The sequence below is a fragment of the Sceloporus undulatus genome, chromosome 5, assembly GCF_019175285.1.
Source record: "Sceloporus undulatus isolate JIND9_A2432 ecotype Alabama chromosome 5, SceUnd_v1.1, whole genome shotgun sequence".
Lineage (NCBI taxonomy): Eukaryota > Metazoa > Chordata > Lepidosauria > Squamata > Phrynosomatidae > Sceloporus > Sceloporus undulatus.
In genome coordinates this window covers 112,815,082-112,829,848 of record NC_056526.1, presented here as the reverse complement: position 1 = coordinate 112,829,848, position 14,767 = coordinate 112,815,082, and the positions used below count along the sequence as shown (strand labels likewise).

Here is a 14,767-nt window from a genome sequence, read left to right as displayed (position 1 = left end):
TGTATCTTTCCTCCAATGGCTTACTCTAATGTTCTGCATCTTAAATATATGTTCTGGAAATCTATATCACATAGATAAGATAAAGCTGAAAATGTTTGGTACAATCATGTAAGATGTGGCAATTTTCATCACAGAGAATTATTAGTATAATTAGCACAATCTAATTATATTTTAACCATTCTTTCCATATCTGTCTATCCATCTATATGATGACCACTGAACAACAGTTCAACAATATCTGATTGATGCAGTGATCAGACTTTACCACAGTTATTACTCAAGTATTCACTTTCACATCACATTTTAAGCACCCATCATGAGAAACTTGTTTCAATGCATCCAAATAAAATAATATTATACAGTGGTTTGCAGATTGCTATTAATATTCTCTTTAGGATAATTTATTGGAGTGTGCAAATGCAAAATATAGATCAAATGTTCTACAAAGCCAAATTCTATACAGACAAACAATTATTATTATTGTTATTATTGACAAATATCAACTTCATACAAATTACTTTTGTTCAGTATGAACTATGAATAGCTCATGCAAACTGATACCAGCACAATGCATTCTATTGTCTCCTACACAATGCAAAAATAAGTTGCATATGATAAAAGCCCAAAGCCGATTAAACTAACAGATTCCACAGTATAAAACTATCCTTTCAGACAAATTTACACATTTAAAAATGCCATAGGAAACACACTTCTTCATTTTTTTATTGTGGTTGTAAAACTATTCAAGGTGTCTGCATTCTGACCAAGCTTTGTATTTGCATTCATCAGCATGCATTTCTCTATAATGGAATTCCACACAAGATGCTTTGAAGCTTGAGATAACACAATATTTACCCTAGCTTTGCTCTGACAGCACTGTTAAATAGTATGCTTTGCATACAACCTCCCAACAAGGTAACAGCAGAGAAAAGTCACCTCAATTCAAAATGAAACAGCTATTTCAATGACTGAAGGTCAGAACTAAAGTCACAGAAAACAATGGTTCTCCACTATCTCTGAGTGGTTTAATATGGGAAATTTCACAGTGCCTCTCCTTCATACTACTTTAAATGATGCATATGTAGAATCAGTCCCTTGTAATTCTTTCACTAACACAGACCTTTGTATTACTCCTTTAGGTTTTAAGCTCAGTGTAGAAGTGCCACAGTTGTTCAGTGGGCTTCCTCAGCAATGATTCAACTTGGTGGATGGCATTACAAAACAAACTGGGCCAAATGGACTGAAAATGCATAGGTGTGAGTGAGTGATAGAAGAAATTGTGTGAGTGATAGGTTTATTTGTATCACCCCCTAGAAAACACATATGAGCACAGAGATGGTTCTTTCTTCATTCACATTGTGGTTGCACATATTGCATCAATCCCACTAGAATCAGTGTGCTTAACACTGATACTCAGTGTCAGCTCCACAATCTCATGAGGAGATACTGCTACAAGAAAGCTGAATGGCCCATTAAATTAAAACACCCTGGACCTTTCTTGTTCCAAAACTCACAGCTACTGTAACAGTGAAATGAGATATTTCTTACTACCTCGCTAATGTCAAAGGTGTTAAAATGTAACGGATTTCAAGGGACCTTTTTTTGTCAGGGTGTCTGCCCCTAGTGGCTCAGAACAGTTTCCTCTATGAGAGCAACCACTGTCTAAAATTTGGAAAAAAGAGAAACTGGTGAATGGTTAGCTCAGGTTTAAGACCTCTGACCAAAGTATGAAAGTAACGGTGATAGTCAGTTGTGGCTTTCATATCAGTGATGATAGTGAATCCAATCCATTGCAGCATCCAAGGTGCTGGACCTTTTTTTGGATATACAACTTGGATGTCTCCAAGGTTTGGATTTAAACCATGAGCGGATTCACTAACTTGGGGCAGAAAAATGCCCCCTTTCCCCATAAAACCTTCTACATCCTTGTCCTATTTACTGTTTATGAGTACTATCAAAGATCATGGGGCTTCTTATATCTTTACAACACTGGTGATGCTTAGAGGATGCACTATGGACGCATGGGCATTAGCTAGGGTCAGCACTGACCCTTCTCTCTGTTCAGGGTTAATAACTATCAGAATATGGTGAGAATGACTAGTAAGCCTTGGGGAAACTGGGATGTAGAAGTGACTTCACATTGGAGTGCTGTTTCCCCATGATGCAGCAGTGGATGAAATTGTACCTCCAAGATGTTTCCTTGAATGCCACAGGGGCAGAGGCTGGAAACTGAACTGGAGTACTGTTTCCCAAATCTGACAGAACTGACTGCTAGCAGGGAGATTCTGGAAGTTGTGTTCTCCGAAAGAAACTTTTTTGAGCTCCTACTGGAGGTGTCCCTTGATTTCCTCCTTCTAACACTTGTTGGCAAAAAGTGCTGGGTGGCCACCTACTCTTTCACCCATGTCTGCAACCAATACTTGCACGTGAAGAATAGTTGTTGTTACTGATGAGCAAGATTCCAGTCTGCTTTAGCTGCTCTGGGTACCAGCCCAGCACACTTTGCTGCCCTAAGAGCTGCATCTTATTCCCAGATACCTGGATATCTTTCAGAGGATGCTCCAGTGAGACTTTGAACTCAAATATCACTTTCCATTGGCACTGTTCCAGCCATTAACTGCCCCCAGCAACTGATTTAAGTTGCTTGCGCAGACAGGCTACAGTGCATCTTTAGGGCCCTTGAATGTGTTTTCTGTATCATGTATGTAGCATAGATCCAACCCACACTCATGCTAGTGTAGGTAGGCACAACTGTGTGCCTGTCTCCAGTTGTGACTTGATGCCACAAATGAAGTTGTGGATAAATGTGACAATGGGAAGTGAAGGAGGGTTGACAGCTAAAGACACCTCTACCTTCCTTCCCTGCTAATATTTTGTTTTCTGTTTTGTATGCATTTATGTGTCTGCCTTTCTCTCTCAGTGTTGTCTATCAACAAGAAGCAGAGCTTGGAAATGTTACTATTTGGGGATGAAAGTCCCCCAAATTCCCCAGCCATCCTGACTATTGTGGCTGTGGAGGTTAAGAAATTCTAGGGGTTGTAGGGAGGGGGGAGAGAATAATGTTTCCTAGCTCTGCTTAGTTCTCGTTGCAGAATTAATTGCATTTTGACTCCACTTTAACTGTCATGGCTTAGTACTGTGGGATTCTGGGCTTTGTAGTTATGTGAGATGTTTAGCCTTCTCTCTCTAGTGCCACAACAAATCACAAACCCCAGGATTCCATAGGAGGGAGCCCTGACAGCGAAAGAGGTGTCAAAGCGCATTAATTATTCAGTGTGGCAACAGCCCTAGTTTGCACACCACTGAACTGAAGTAGTTTCACCTTCACATTGTGGGCTACTAATAACCAAGTGTTTGAGAGTGGTAAGAAGGAGGGGAGGATCCCAATGCATATTAATTCTTAGTATGTTAACAAGTGTGATCACAGCTCTGTAAAATAGTATTTATTTCAAAATGGTGTTTATTCCGAATGAAGAAATCAGACTATTTTGTGTTTATTATATATAGAAGTTCTGATTCTCGGGGGTAAGTCTGGTTGGGAGTGAGGTATGGCATGGGAAGTGGGTCCAAAGATTTGGCTACATTGGTTTTACAGAGAGGAAAGCAAATAAGAAAATAAAGTCTGGTGGCTCACCTGCCAATTTCTGGCTCTGTGCATGACTTGTGGGCCTTGCAGGAAAACTATGTGTGTGTCATGGAGAAATAGACAGAGGTATGAAAATGGCTATTATGGGCAACATAGTGGGACAGGGGACTGAAAGAAGATCCCTGTGACTGCCTATGATGTGTGTGAGTGGAGGGAAACTGTTCAGCAGGTGTCTGCCTACATAGTTTGCTGGAAAGGCATAGTGTGGCTGTGTATGAGGGTCACCCAAAAGAAATTTGCTGGGTTTGGGGTTGTTGTTGTTTTGAGACACACTTTAATCCTACTGGTCCATATAGGACAGGGATTAGCAAAAGAAGTCAAACTAAAGTGCAACATTCACTGGGTATTTGGCACCAGCATTTCTAATCTGCACTGTTGATGGTGGGCTTAACCCCTTAACATGGTCATTATTCCAGACAGTGCAGGAGAGGCTCTTAAGCATCAGAGTCAAAGAGTGGGATTGTGAGTCTTACACTTAGACGGAAAGATGGAGCCCTAGACTGTCCAAACTGGGGATAGTCCAAAGCCCTTAAAGGGGGTTGACAGTTTACTTCTGCCACACTTCTTCCATCCTAATCAGATTTGTATTGCTGTTCCTCAAACATCTTTACTGAGTCTGCTTTGCGCTGGTGGCTGTGTGGAGGAGGTTTCTCCCCACAGATACATTAAGGAAGAAAATCAGAACATATTCCTGGTGCTCCTGAAGGTAAGGGATGTGGGGATCCCTGCATGAAGTGGCCAGGAGGGGCAGCTATGTGTGGGGGGGGAGAAGAAAAAGGAGAAGGAGGAGGTGTGGGAACTCCCCCCCCCCCATATCTTTCTCTCTACTTTCTGACCCACTCCTCCAACTCTCCTTAGCTAGTTAAGTGTGTGAGTTGTGTGTGTGGGGGGGGAGGGATATGTGCATGACAATTTCCTTTCACCACACTTGTTCCATCATAACCTATTTACAAGATATGTACTCCTGTTCCTCCAAGTCTCTTCTCCTGATTCTGCACTGTCTTGGTTTCCCCCTCCTTGCCTAGTGAGGTGGAAAGCCAGGATGTTTCTCTGGTGCTGCTGAAGGGAAGGGTGTCACTCTGGGGCTGGGAGAGGCAAACAAGAAAAGGCAAAGAGGGGCAGCCCTGTGTGAGGGAAGGCTGGGTGGGAAGAAGAAGGGTGTGTAGGGACTCCCCTCCACCCACCCCCTTCTTTCCACTCTCTAGCTCCAATCCACCTTTAGTTCAACTTCAGTGGGTGGGTTAAGAGGGAATATGATAGCCCTGCTTGAATGGAGTCAGATTGAAGGAGGGAGCAAGCTTTCTGCTGCTCCAGAGACTAGGAGCTGTAACAATGGATGCAAGCTATAGCAAAAGAGATTCCATCTAAACATTAGGATGAACTACTTGACAGTAAGGGCTGTTTGAGAGTGGAACACACTCCCTTGGAGTGTGGTGGAGTCTCCCTCCGTGGATGGTCATTATGCTTTGACTGAGAGTTCCTGCATGGCAGAAGGGGGTTGGGCTGGATGTCCCTCATGGTCTCTTGATTCTATGTGGGTGTGTGGGTGACAATTTCAGTGTCTTAAGCGATGTGTATGTGGGGGGGAGGCTTTTTCATCCACCACACGGGAGCCATCCTCATCTATCCACAACAAGGAGCCTATTGCTGTCCCTCAGGATCTCTAGTACTGCTCTTACTCTTTACCCCTCTTCAGACCATGGCTGCATCCACACTGGTTTGGCACTGATGTAACTCTTTGTGTGGCTCAAGGCTATGGAATTCTGGGAGTTGGGGTTTGTTGTGGGCCCAGAGCGGAGCCAGACAAAGAGGGAAAGCGGGGCCAAACCGGGTTCTTTCTCCAATGCGGATGCAGCCCTTCTCTCTAGCCCTGCTGCAGGGAAAGCAACAGGGGACTCCCCCTCCAGATCCCCCCAAGGCAGGCCTTACCTGCTTGCTGTACTTGCTGCCGGCCTGACAGCTGTACTCGGAGCAGTGGTCGGAGCCGATGGAGATGTTGTCCCCGGCGCCGACGAAGGTGTTGGCCGGGGGCAGCTCCTGGACGGCCTGGTGCTTCTTGCCGGCGGTGGGCGAGTGCGGGTGAAGCTGGACGGTGGGCAGCGGGGAGCTGGACTTGTAGTGTCGGGCCAGGTCGGGGCTGGCGGGCCCGCCGTTGACGGCGCGGTAGCGGCTGAGGGCGGGGCTGTCTCCGTCCAGCTTCTCGTCGTAGCGCGGGTGGTGGGGCCCGTTGGCGGGCTTGGGGGCCTCGACGGTGACGATGCTGCTGTAGAGGGGCTCGGGGGCCTTGCCGGCGCCCTTCTTGCCCTTGTGCCGGGGGTCCTTCTTGGGCTTCTTGGCCTTGTCGTGATGGTGGTGGTGGGGCTGCGGGGTGAAGAAGTCCTGCGGGTCCTTCTTGCCGGCCTCGTAGCCGCCGTGCTTGCCCCGGGTGCGGCAGTAGCGGGCCAGTCCGACGACGGCGATGAGGAGGACCACGGTGACCACGCCGGCCACCACTCCCACCAGGATGCTGAGGCGCTGCTTGCTGAGCTCGTAGCTGGGGTCTCCGGCGATGTCTCGGGCCAGGGGCGTGTGGAGGCTGCGGGCCACCTGGCTCTCGACGGCCGAGGCGTTGGCCAGGCTCTCGTTGACGAAGACGTGGAGCAGCGCCGTGGTGGACTGGGCCGGCTGCCCGCTGTCGTTGACCTGCACCACCAGCCGGTGGAGGCCCTGGTGCTTGGGGCCCAGCTTGCCCACCAGGGAGACCACCCCGCTGGAGGGGTCGATCTCGAAGAGCTTGTAGGGGTTGCCCCCCACCAGCCGGAAGCTCAGCTCGGCGTTGGGCCCAGCGTCGGCGTCCCGGGCCTCCACCGCCGCCACCACCGACCGGGGCCCGCTCGAGGGGGGCAGCACCGTGTAGGAGGCGTTGCCCGGGGCCCGCACCACCGGCGCGTTGTCATTCTCGTCCATGACGAAGAGCGAGACGGTGGCCGTGGCCGAGCGAGGCGGCTCCCCGCCGTCCACCGCCTTCACCGTGAAGGTGTAGCTGGTCTGCAGCTCCCGGTCGAAGGAGACCGTCGAGTAGATGGTGCCGGTGTCGTTCTCGATGGAGAAGATGCCGGGGCCGCTGGGGTGGCTGGAGGCGGCCTCCGAGGGGCTCTGGATGGAGAGGCTGAGCTGGGCGTTGCGGCCCTTGTCGGCGTCCATGACGGTGACCATGCCCACGGGGCTGTTGGGCTGCAGGTTCTCCTTGACGTAGAAGGTGAAGACGTCCTGCATGAAGCGGGGCTCGTTGTCGTTGCGGTCGGCCACCCGCACCAAGACGGCGGTGGAGCCCTGCAAGGAGGGCAGGCCCTTGTCCCGCGCCGTCACCGTGAACTCGTAGCTGTCCCTCTGCTCCCGGTCCAGCACGGCTTGCACTCGCACGTCGCCGGAGTCCGGGTCGATGGTGAAGAGGCCCAAGGGGGCCTCGGAGCCCGAGGAGGAGGCCAAGGGCGAGGGCTCCAGGGAGTAGGTGATCTCGGCGTTCTTGCCGCTGTCGGCGTCGGTGGCCAGGACGGTGGCCACCCGCTCCCCCGGGGCGTTGTTCTCGGGGAAGGAGACCTCCAGCAGGGCCTGGGCGAAGACGGGCGGGTTGTCGTTGGTGTCTCCCACCCGGACCAGCAGGGAGTTGTTGCTGGAGAGACTGGGGCTGCCGGAGTCGACGGCCACGATGACCACGTTGTAGTCACGGACGGCCTCGTAGTCGAGGGGCGCTGAGGTGTGGAGGAAGTACTTGCGCTTGTTCTGGGGCTCTCCCTCGCCCTCGCTGGCCGGCTTGAGCTGGAAGGGCACGTCGCCCACCACCGTGCAGGTCACCACCCCGTTCTCGCCCTGGTCCCGGTCCGAGACCTGCACCAGGGCCACCGGGGTGTCCACCAGCACGTCCTCGGCCACGCTGGCCACCCCGTCGCGCAGCGGGATCCGCCCGATCTTGCGGATGTCGATGGCCGGCACGTTGTCGTTCTCGTCGCGGATGTTGAGCACCACCGTGGCCTTGTCGCTCTTGGGGGGCTGGCCCCGGTCCCGGGCGGTGACGCTGAAGCGCAGCTGGTTGACCTCCTCGCGGTCGATGCGGTGGAGGACGCTCAGCCAACCGGAGGACTCATCCAGACGCAGCAGACGGCGCACTGACTCGGTGGCTGCCCCGAAGACGTACTCGATCTGCCCGTTCACCCCGACGTCGGCGTCAGCGGCCCGCAGCTGGAGGATCGGGGTCCCAGGGCTGCTGTTCTCTGCCAGGTCGGCCTCGTAGACGCTCTTCTCGAAGCGGGGGCTGTTGTCGTTGACGTCGGTGATCAGCACCCGGAGGATGGCCTGCGAGGAGCGCGCAGGGTCCCCTCCGTCCCGCACCCGCAGGCTCAGCTCATAGGAGTCGCGCTGCTCCCGGTCCAGCGCCCCTTTGACGATCAGCTGGGGCTGCTTCTCCCCGTCGGGAGTGTCCGCCACCTGCAGCTCGAAGACGGTGCTCCGGGCCGCGCCGTCCGCCTCCTGCCGCCTCTTGGGGAAGGGGGCGCTCTCGGCGGCGGAGGAGGAGGAAGAGGAAGGCGATCCGCTGCCCCCTAGCTGCCCTCCGCCTCCCCTTCTGCTGCCCTCAGGGCCCCCTCCGGCGCTGGGCTCCTGGAGCAGCTCGTAGCGCTCGATGCCGTTCCTGCCGAAGTCTCGGTCGGTGGCGGTGGGCAGGAGGTAGAGGGTGCCGACGGGGCGGTTCTCCTCGACGGTGAGAGTGAGGACCGGGGAGGGGAAGGTGGGGGTGTTGTCGTTGATGTCCAGGATGATGACCCGGCCTTCGAAGAGGTCCACCCAGCTCTGCGAGGGCCCGATGACGGAGACCTCGAAGTCCAGGAAGCACTCGTTCTCGTCGAAGATCATCTGGCACTGCGGCAGCTTCTCCCGGTCGATGCGGCGCTCGGTGGTGCTCAGCTCGCCGGTCATGTTGTCGATCTTGAGGTAGTCGGAGCCGGACTCCAGGCTGAACGTCACCTCGCCCGAGCCGGTCACGATGCCCAGGTCCGAAGCCACGTTGCCGATCCGGATGTCAGCCGGGCCCTCCTCGGCCAGCCGGTAACGCAGCACCTGCTTCGCCCACGCCGGGCTCAGCAGCACCAGCAGCAGCAGCAGCCAGAGCCCCCCCAAACAGGCCCGCATCTTTCCCATCCTCCGCAGCCCCGCCGCCGCCGCCGCCGTCCGCTGCCCAGCCCGAGCCAAAGCAAAGGAGAAAGCAAAAGCCCCAAGGCCCGGCCTCTGGGCAGAGATCAAGGGGTACAATCCGGATGCTCTTGGAGGGAGAAAACTTCGCGGATCATCCTAGCTGAGAAAGTCCAAGAAGGGAAGGAAAGAGAGCTAGGAAGGGAGGGGGGCTGTCAGCTTGGCAGCGGCTCTTCTTCCTCCCTTTCGCCTCGCCTTCCCAGGCTCACAGTTCACGGGGCAAGCGGCTTTGGCTTTGCGAAAGCTTCATCGCGGCAGAGAGGCTGGTGGCGGGAAGGAGGGGGCAGTTCCGCCTCTTCCTCCTCCTCCTTCGCCGCCTCCTCCTCCTCCTCCTCCTTGGATGGCACTGTAATCACTTTGCAAGGTTTGCAAGAAAAGCAAGCAGAGCAGCAGCGGAGAGAGATGGGCTGCGAGGTTTTCTCCCTTCGTCGCCCAAGTCCCCTTTTGGGCTAGTCCAGTCCAATCCAGTCCAGTCCAAATCTGGCTCTCAGCGGCGTAGGATCCGCTCTTTCCCGGGCTCCCCTCCGCAGAGCCCCGCCGAGGAAGGGGTGGGCTGGGGGGATGTCAATGGCTTCATTCAGAGAGCGCTGGGGTCCGGCGGAGCGGGAGGGGAAGGCAGAGGGAGGGGAGGGGAGGGGGAGGCAAGGCTGGCTCCAAATCCTCTCAGCCAGAGATGGAAGCAAAAATATATCTATAGCTCCGCGATCACCCCACCAAAGCAGCCCCTCTCCAAGGCTGGGGCAGCTGGATCCCTTGGGGGGATCCCTGTCTCCCTCTTTCCTTCCTATTTCCAGAGCGGTCCTCTCTTCGGGGATCGCGCCCAAACCCGACGTCCCCAGATGGTCTCTGAGGAGATTCAGTGCCTTTTGAGGCGAAGAGGCGGCTTCTTAAGCGAGAGGAGGGGAAAGGGAAAAGAACCAGACCCCTTTAACTCTGCGCAAGGTCATTAGTCCCAGAGGCCCCCCCCCCCGCCCCCCAGGTCCAACAGCTGCAGGAGAGCTTCCTCGGAAAGCAGCGGAGGGCAGAAAGGCACCCAGCAAGCCACACACACACGCGCGCCGCACGCGACACCCGAGTCCCAAGTTTGCTTTCGCCTCCTCTGCAGTTGGGGGTGCGCGCCCGAGGAAGCGGGAGCGAGCGAGCCAGGAAGCGGGGCCGCGCCTGTGGGCCTGCGCGTGCCCGGCCTTACCTGCCTTTCCCCTGCTGGCTGCCTGGGTTGGAGGAGGAGGAAAGAGGAGGAGGAGGAGGAGGAGGAGGGCTGCAGCGGCCGGGAGAAGCCAGGCTGCTTCCCTCGCCGTCCCAATGCAGGTAAAGGCGGAGGGGGAACTTCCAGAGCCCCGAGCCCTGGGTTCAAAAAGGGAGCATCCGTGAAGGCGGCGGGGAGGAGGAGGAGGAGGAGAGAGACGCCTGCTCTGAGGCGATTTGGTTCCCCGCACCAGTTATCCGGAGCAAGGGAAGGGAAGGAGGGGGAGGCGAGAAAGAGAGGTCAATGGAGCCTCCTTCCACGAGAATCGCCAGCCCTGGAATGACATCCGGAAGGAAGGGGGGAGAAGAAAAAGAAGCTGAAGGAGAGGGGGGTTGACAAAAAAGAAACAACCACGTATGTCCAAAAATGAGGCGATAGGTTGTTTAATCCAGAGTCAATCGTTTTCCCGGGCCAGACTGGACAAGAGCCGCAATTGTTGTTCGTGAAAGCCCCTTTCTCTCTCTCTCTCTCTCTCTCTTTTTCTGTTTCCTTCAGTCGCCTCGCTCAAGTGCGGCTGGTTGGTGCAGGGAGCTCGCTAGCCTCTCTCTCTCAATCTCTTTCAGACACACACACACACACACTGGCACACAGCGGAGGAGAAGAGGCAAGGCGACCGTGACGCCTAGTGGAGAAGATGGAGGGAGGAGGGGGGCACAGAGAGAGAGAGAGAGAGAGAGAGAGAGGAGAAAGGGAGGCCGGCGAAGACGGAGGAGCATCAAGTTTTGCCCCAACCAAGTGCTTGGCTGGGATGAAGGCTTTGGCGGGGGCGCTTCCCTTCCGCCGCAGAGACCGGGCAGCCAGAGCCAGAGGCAGGCGGGACCAGCAGGGAGAAGGGGGAGTTGTGAGACGCCAGAAAATAGCTATATATGTATATAAAACACACACACACACACACACACGTGTGTGTATATATCTTCTGACTGGGGGCTGGTGGGGGTGAGCGGCAGAGGCACCCGAATATGCCAGGTTACTCCATCCCCTCACGCCTGGACTCGTCCTCCAGTCTCTCCCTTGGGGGATAACAAAATATTTTGTGTCTGGGGGGGTGACAGATACTCTTCACTGTGCGTGTGTGTGTGTGTGTGTTTGTGTGTGCTAGATACTCCTCACTGCTGAGGGAGAGGGAAAAGCCATGTCGCCCCCCCTTCAACCTCCCAGCCTCCTTCCTTCCCTCTGTCTTTCCTTCCAATGTGGGGAATGGTCAATATTAGGGAAATATTAGGTGAGAGAAAGAGGGAGGGTCACGTGGACCCGAGAGTCGTCGCTTTGCATACGCTTTTTTTGGCGCGCGTGTGTGTGTGTGTGTGTTTCCCCTCCTTCACTTTTCGCTTTGCGATTTTGGAGGCTCCTTCCAGACAGGCAGGACGAGCTGCAGTGACTACAGCAGGAAGGAAAGCTCCCCGGAGGAGGAGGAAGAGGAGGAGGAGGAGGAGGCCGGAAGCATTGGGCTTTGAGAAGGGAGGGGGGCAGTCTATAGTCCTCGGGAGAGTCTTAGGGCAGAATACACACACACAGACTTTCTTTTCCTCCTCGTATTTGTGATGCCATGCCTCGCTTGGCACAAAGAGACTGCGGTTTTGGGGGTGGGGGGGGGGCGGGGGGGGTGGGGGGGGGCGGGCGGGCGGGGGGGGGGGGGGGTGGGGTGGTGGGGGGGGGGGGGGGAGAGAGAGATTTGTGTGTGAGCTTGAGAGGAGTTGGCAAGGTCTGACGCGAGGAGGGAGAAGTCACAGATTTATTCCCTCTGGGGAAAGTCGGCTCCCATCCAGCCCCGGCTCCGGGGTCGAGGAAGCAACTTTCCTTCCCGACCCCCCTGCCAACAACTCCGTGGATTCCCGCCACCCGCCTCTTGGGCCGCGTTCTCCTTCTTTTGACTTTGCCTCCTCCTTCCTCCCTTCCTTTGTGGAAAGGTGGGGAGGGAAGTCTCTCCATTCACTCCATTCGCCCCCGTTCCTTTTCCATCCCTCAGTTTCCTCCGACTCCGAGCCACAAACGAGGTCTCCCTCTGAGGGGGCCGAGTCACTTCTTTCGAGACTGAGGAGAAAATGAACCGGGGGACAGAAAGCCGAGGCGGGAAGACAGTCCTCTATTGTCGCCAGAGAGCCAAAACAAAAAACCCTGAGGAGAGTTGAGGAAACGGGGGTCTGGAAGGCAGGGAAACCGGGTCTGGAAGACAGGGAAAGCGGGAACGCTGTTGCTCATTATCCTCCTCTTCCTCCTCCTCCTCCTCCTCCTTTTGGCCACGAAACCATACAAGTCCCTCGTCTCCCTCATGAAGGGAGACTTTTTTTTCTGTGGACTCAAGAGGAAGGCTTGGAAAAGCCCCAGAAGAAAGGTTGAAAGGTTGGGGAAAGCCCCAGGAGAAAGATGCGCGGGAATGGAGGGGAATAATTATGGATAAATACGTGTGAGAGAAGACAGAGAAGGCTTGGAGGTGCTTGCGACAAAAGGAGGGAGTCCTCGCGCGTGGGAGCTCGAGGTCCCTCTGCGTCTCTTCTGAGGGGAGGATGGCTCTCAGAAGAGACGCAGAGGGACCTCGAGCGCCCACGTATGCCTTTGCTGCCAGCAGACAACCTTGCGCTCCCACCCGCGCGCGTGGAAGGGCTCCCTCCTTTTGGCGCGACTGAGGCGGCCAAAGCAGCAACAGCTGCAGACTCTCTCATTCGCCTCCTCCTCCTCCTCCTCCTCCTCTATTTCCTCCCCCCCTCCTTCCACTCCGCCTTCTCTGGTTGGCTGGCCAGCCTCCCCAAAACCCGCCTCCTCTCCAAACCTCGCCGGAGAGACCCTGGGTTTTTGATATCTGCAGCATCAGCGAGAAAAAGGAGGAATGAAAAAAAAAACCACCCAAGAAAGGCGGCGCAGACGCAGTGGGCCTCGCCGCAGTCCCGGTGTGGAAGAGAAGGGAGGGCTGGCATCTCCTCGGCGGGGTTAAGTGGGATTAATCCCCCAAGCTCTCCGCATTGCATTGCGAGGCACCTTTGGTTTTGTTTTTTAGTGAGATCGCCTTGCTTGTCTTTCAAAATAATAAAAATAATAATAAGATCGAGTTCCGAATCTGCTTTGACGCAAGGTCTCTATATGTATATATGCATACACACACATCTCTAGGCTTCCTCCGCATCCTTCGTGGATGCCTGGGCTTCCTCAGCCTCTGCATCTTCTAATAATAAGGCGATCGCTTTCGTTGGGAGTCCCAACCAGGCTTGGTTCTGAGTTCCTGGTAGCGAATGAAAGGATCGATGAGCCAGCAGACGTTGCGTGTTGCAATCTCTCTGACTGCAGTCGACCAAGCAATGTGTGTGTATGTGTGTGTGTGTGGGGAGGGGGGTTACCCCCTACAATCCCTGCCTCCGAGACACTGCGATCCTTGGACCTTTCCCTCTCCCTCACTTCTTCATTCCGATATACACCCGATCCTGCCATCCCTTTCCAGCTCTTCTCCTGCCTTATCGCTCACCGACCCACCCTCACTAACCCCCCAGATTCCACGAATCTACTCCTCCCACCCAATACTATGTTTTTCCAGGAAATCCCTCATCCTTCCTTCCCCTCCTCCTCCTCCACTTTTCCTGGTGTTTCCCACAATCCCCCTCTTGGCAGGACAGCCATCCACACACACAAATACACACACTCACACACAAACACTTCTTCACTGGCATTCGACCCCATCACCCTCAGTTCTTGTTCTCTCTCTCTCTCTTTCTCTCTCTCTCTGTACATGTGTAGCTATGTATGTATATATATATATATGTGTGTGTGTGTGTGTGTGTGTGTAGAGAGAGAAAAGGGAGAGGAGCAGCCCCTGCCTCTCTCTCTCTCTCTTTTCTCTGTGTGTATGTATATATAGATACAGATATAGATAGACATGGATATGGATGTAGATACATACATACACAGAGAGACAGAGGCAGGGGCTGCTCCTCTCCCTTTTCTCTCCATATATATGGGAGAGAGAGAGAGAGAACTGGGGGTGATGGGGTCGCACTGCAGGCATAGTGCGGCTCGACACTGCTTTAACTGCCACGGCTCAATGCTATGGAATCCCGGGAATAGTAGCTTGTCTTGGTGCCAGAGCTCTCTCTCGGACAGATAGCAGCAGGAGGAGGATTTCATTTTATTTCATGTCAAGTTGCTGGGCAAATGGAGCGGAGAGGTTGGGGGGGGATTAATCCCACTTAGCCCCGCGATTCTACACTTCGGGGGCTAAGAGTCTCCCAAAATAACGATGCTCCTCAGAATGCCGTGGCAGCTAAAGTGGTGTTGGAACCGGATCGTTTCTGCAGTGCGGAGGGAGCCTCGGTTTCTTTCTCGGGGGGCTATCCTTGTCCATCCTTCCTTCCTCTTGTCTGCGTCTTAGGAAGAAAAAGGGATGGATGGATGGATGGGGGAGGGAGGGAGGTGGCACGTGCCTTGCAAGGCTCCCTATTGCCAAAGGGGGGGGGAGAAAAGGGAGGGCAGCAGCCCCTGCCTCTGTCTCTCTGTCTGCCCCTCCATCCCCCCCCCCCGATCATCCCAGCTGCGATCCTGGGATTTCAAGTATTTGGGAGACACCGGCGGCACCAGAGAAGGCTAAAGATCCTATCGAACTAAAAGTCCCAGGATCCCCTAGGACGGGGCTACGGCACTTAAATGCCGAACTGACTTATTTCTTCAAG

The 14,767-nt window shown here is 54.4% G+C and overlaps 1 protein-coding gene across 9 annotated transcripts in view; it reads right to left on the bottom strand.

Annotated features, from left to right (window-relative positions):
- The window catches only part of PCDH7 (protocadherin 7), a 467,742-nt gene extending 457,162 nt beyond the window's left edge, over positions 1–10,580 (bottom strand). For all 9 annotated transcript variants that reach the window (XM_042469336.1, XM_042469337.1, XM_042469338.1 and 6 more), the window contains exon 1: positions 5,576–10,580. In XM_042469336.1, the coding sequence (XP_042325270.1) occupies positions 5,576–8,818 (3,243 nt within the window). In that variant the 5' untranslated portion in view covers positions 8,819–10,580. The remainder of the gene's footprint in view (positions 1–5,575) is intronic.
- Positions 10,581–14,767: the final 4,187 nt, after the last annotated feature.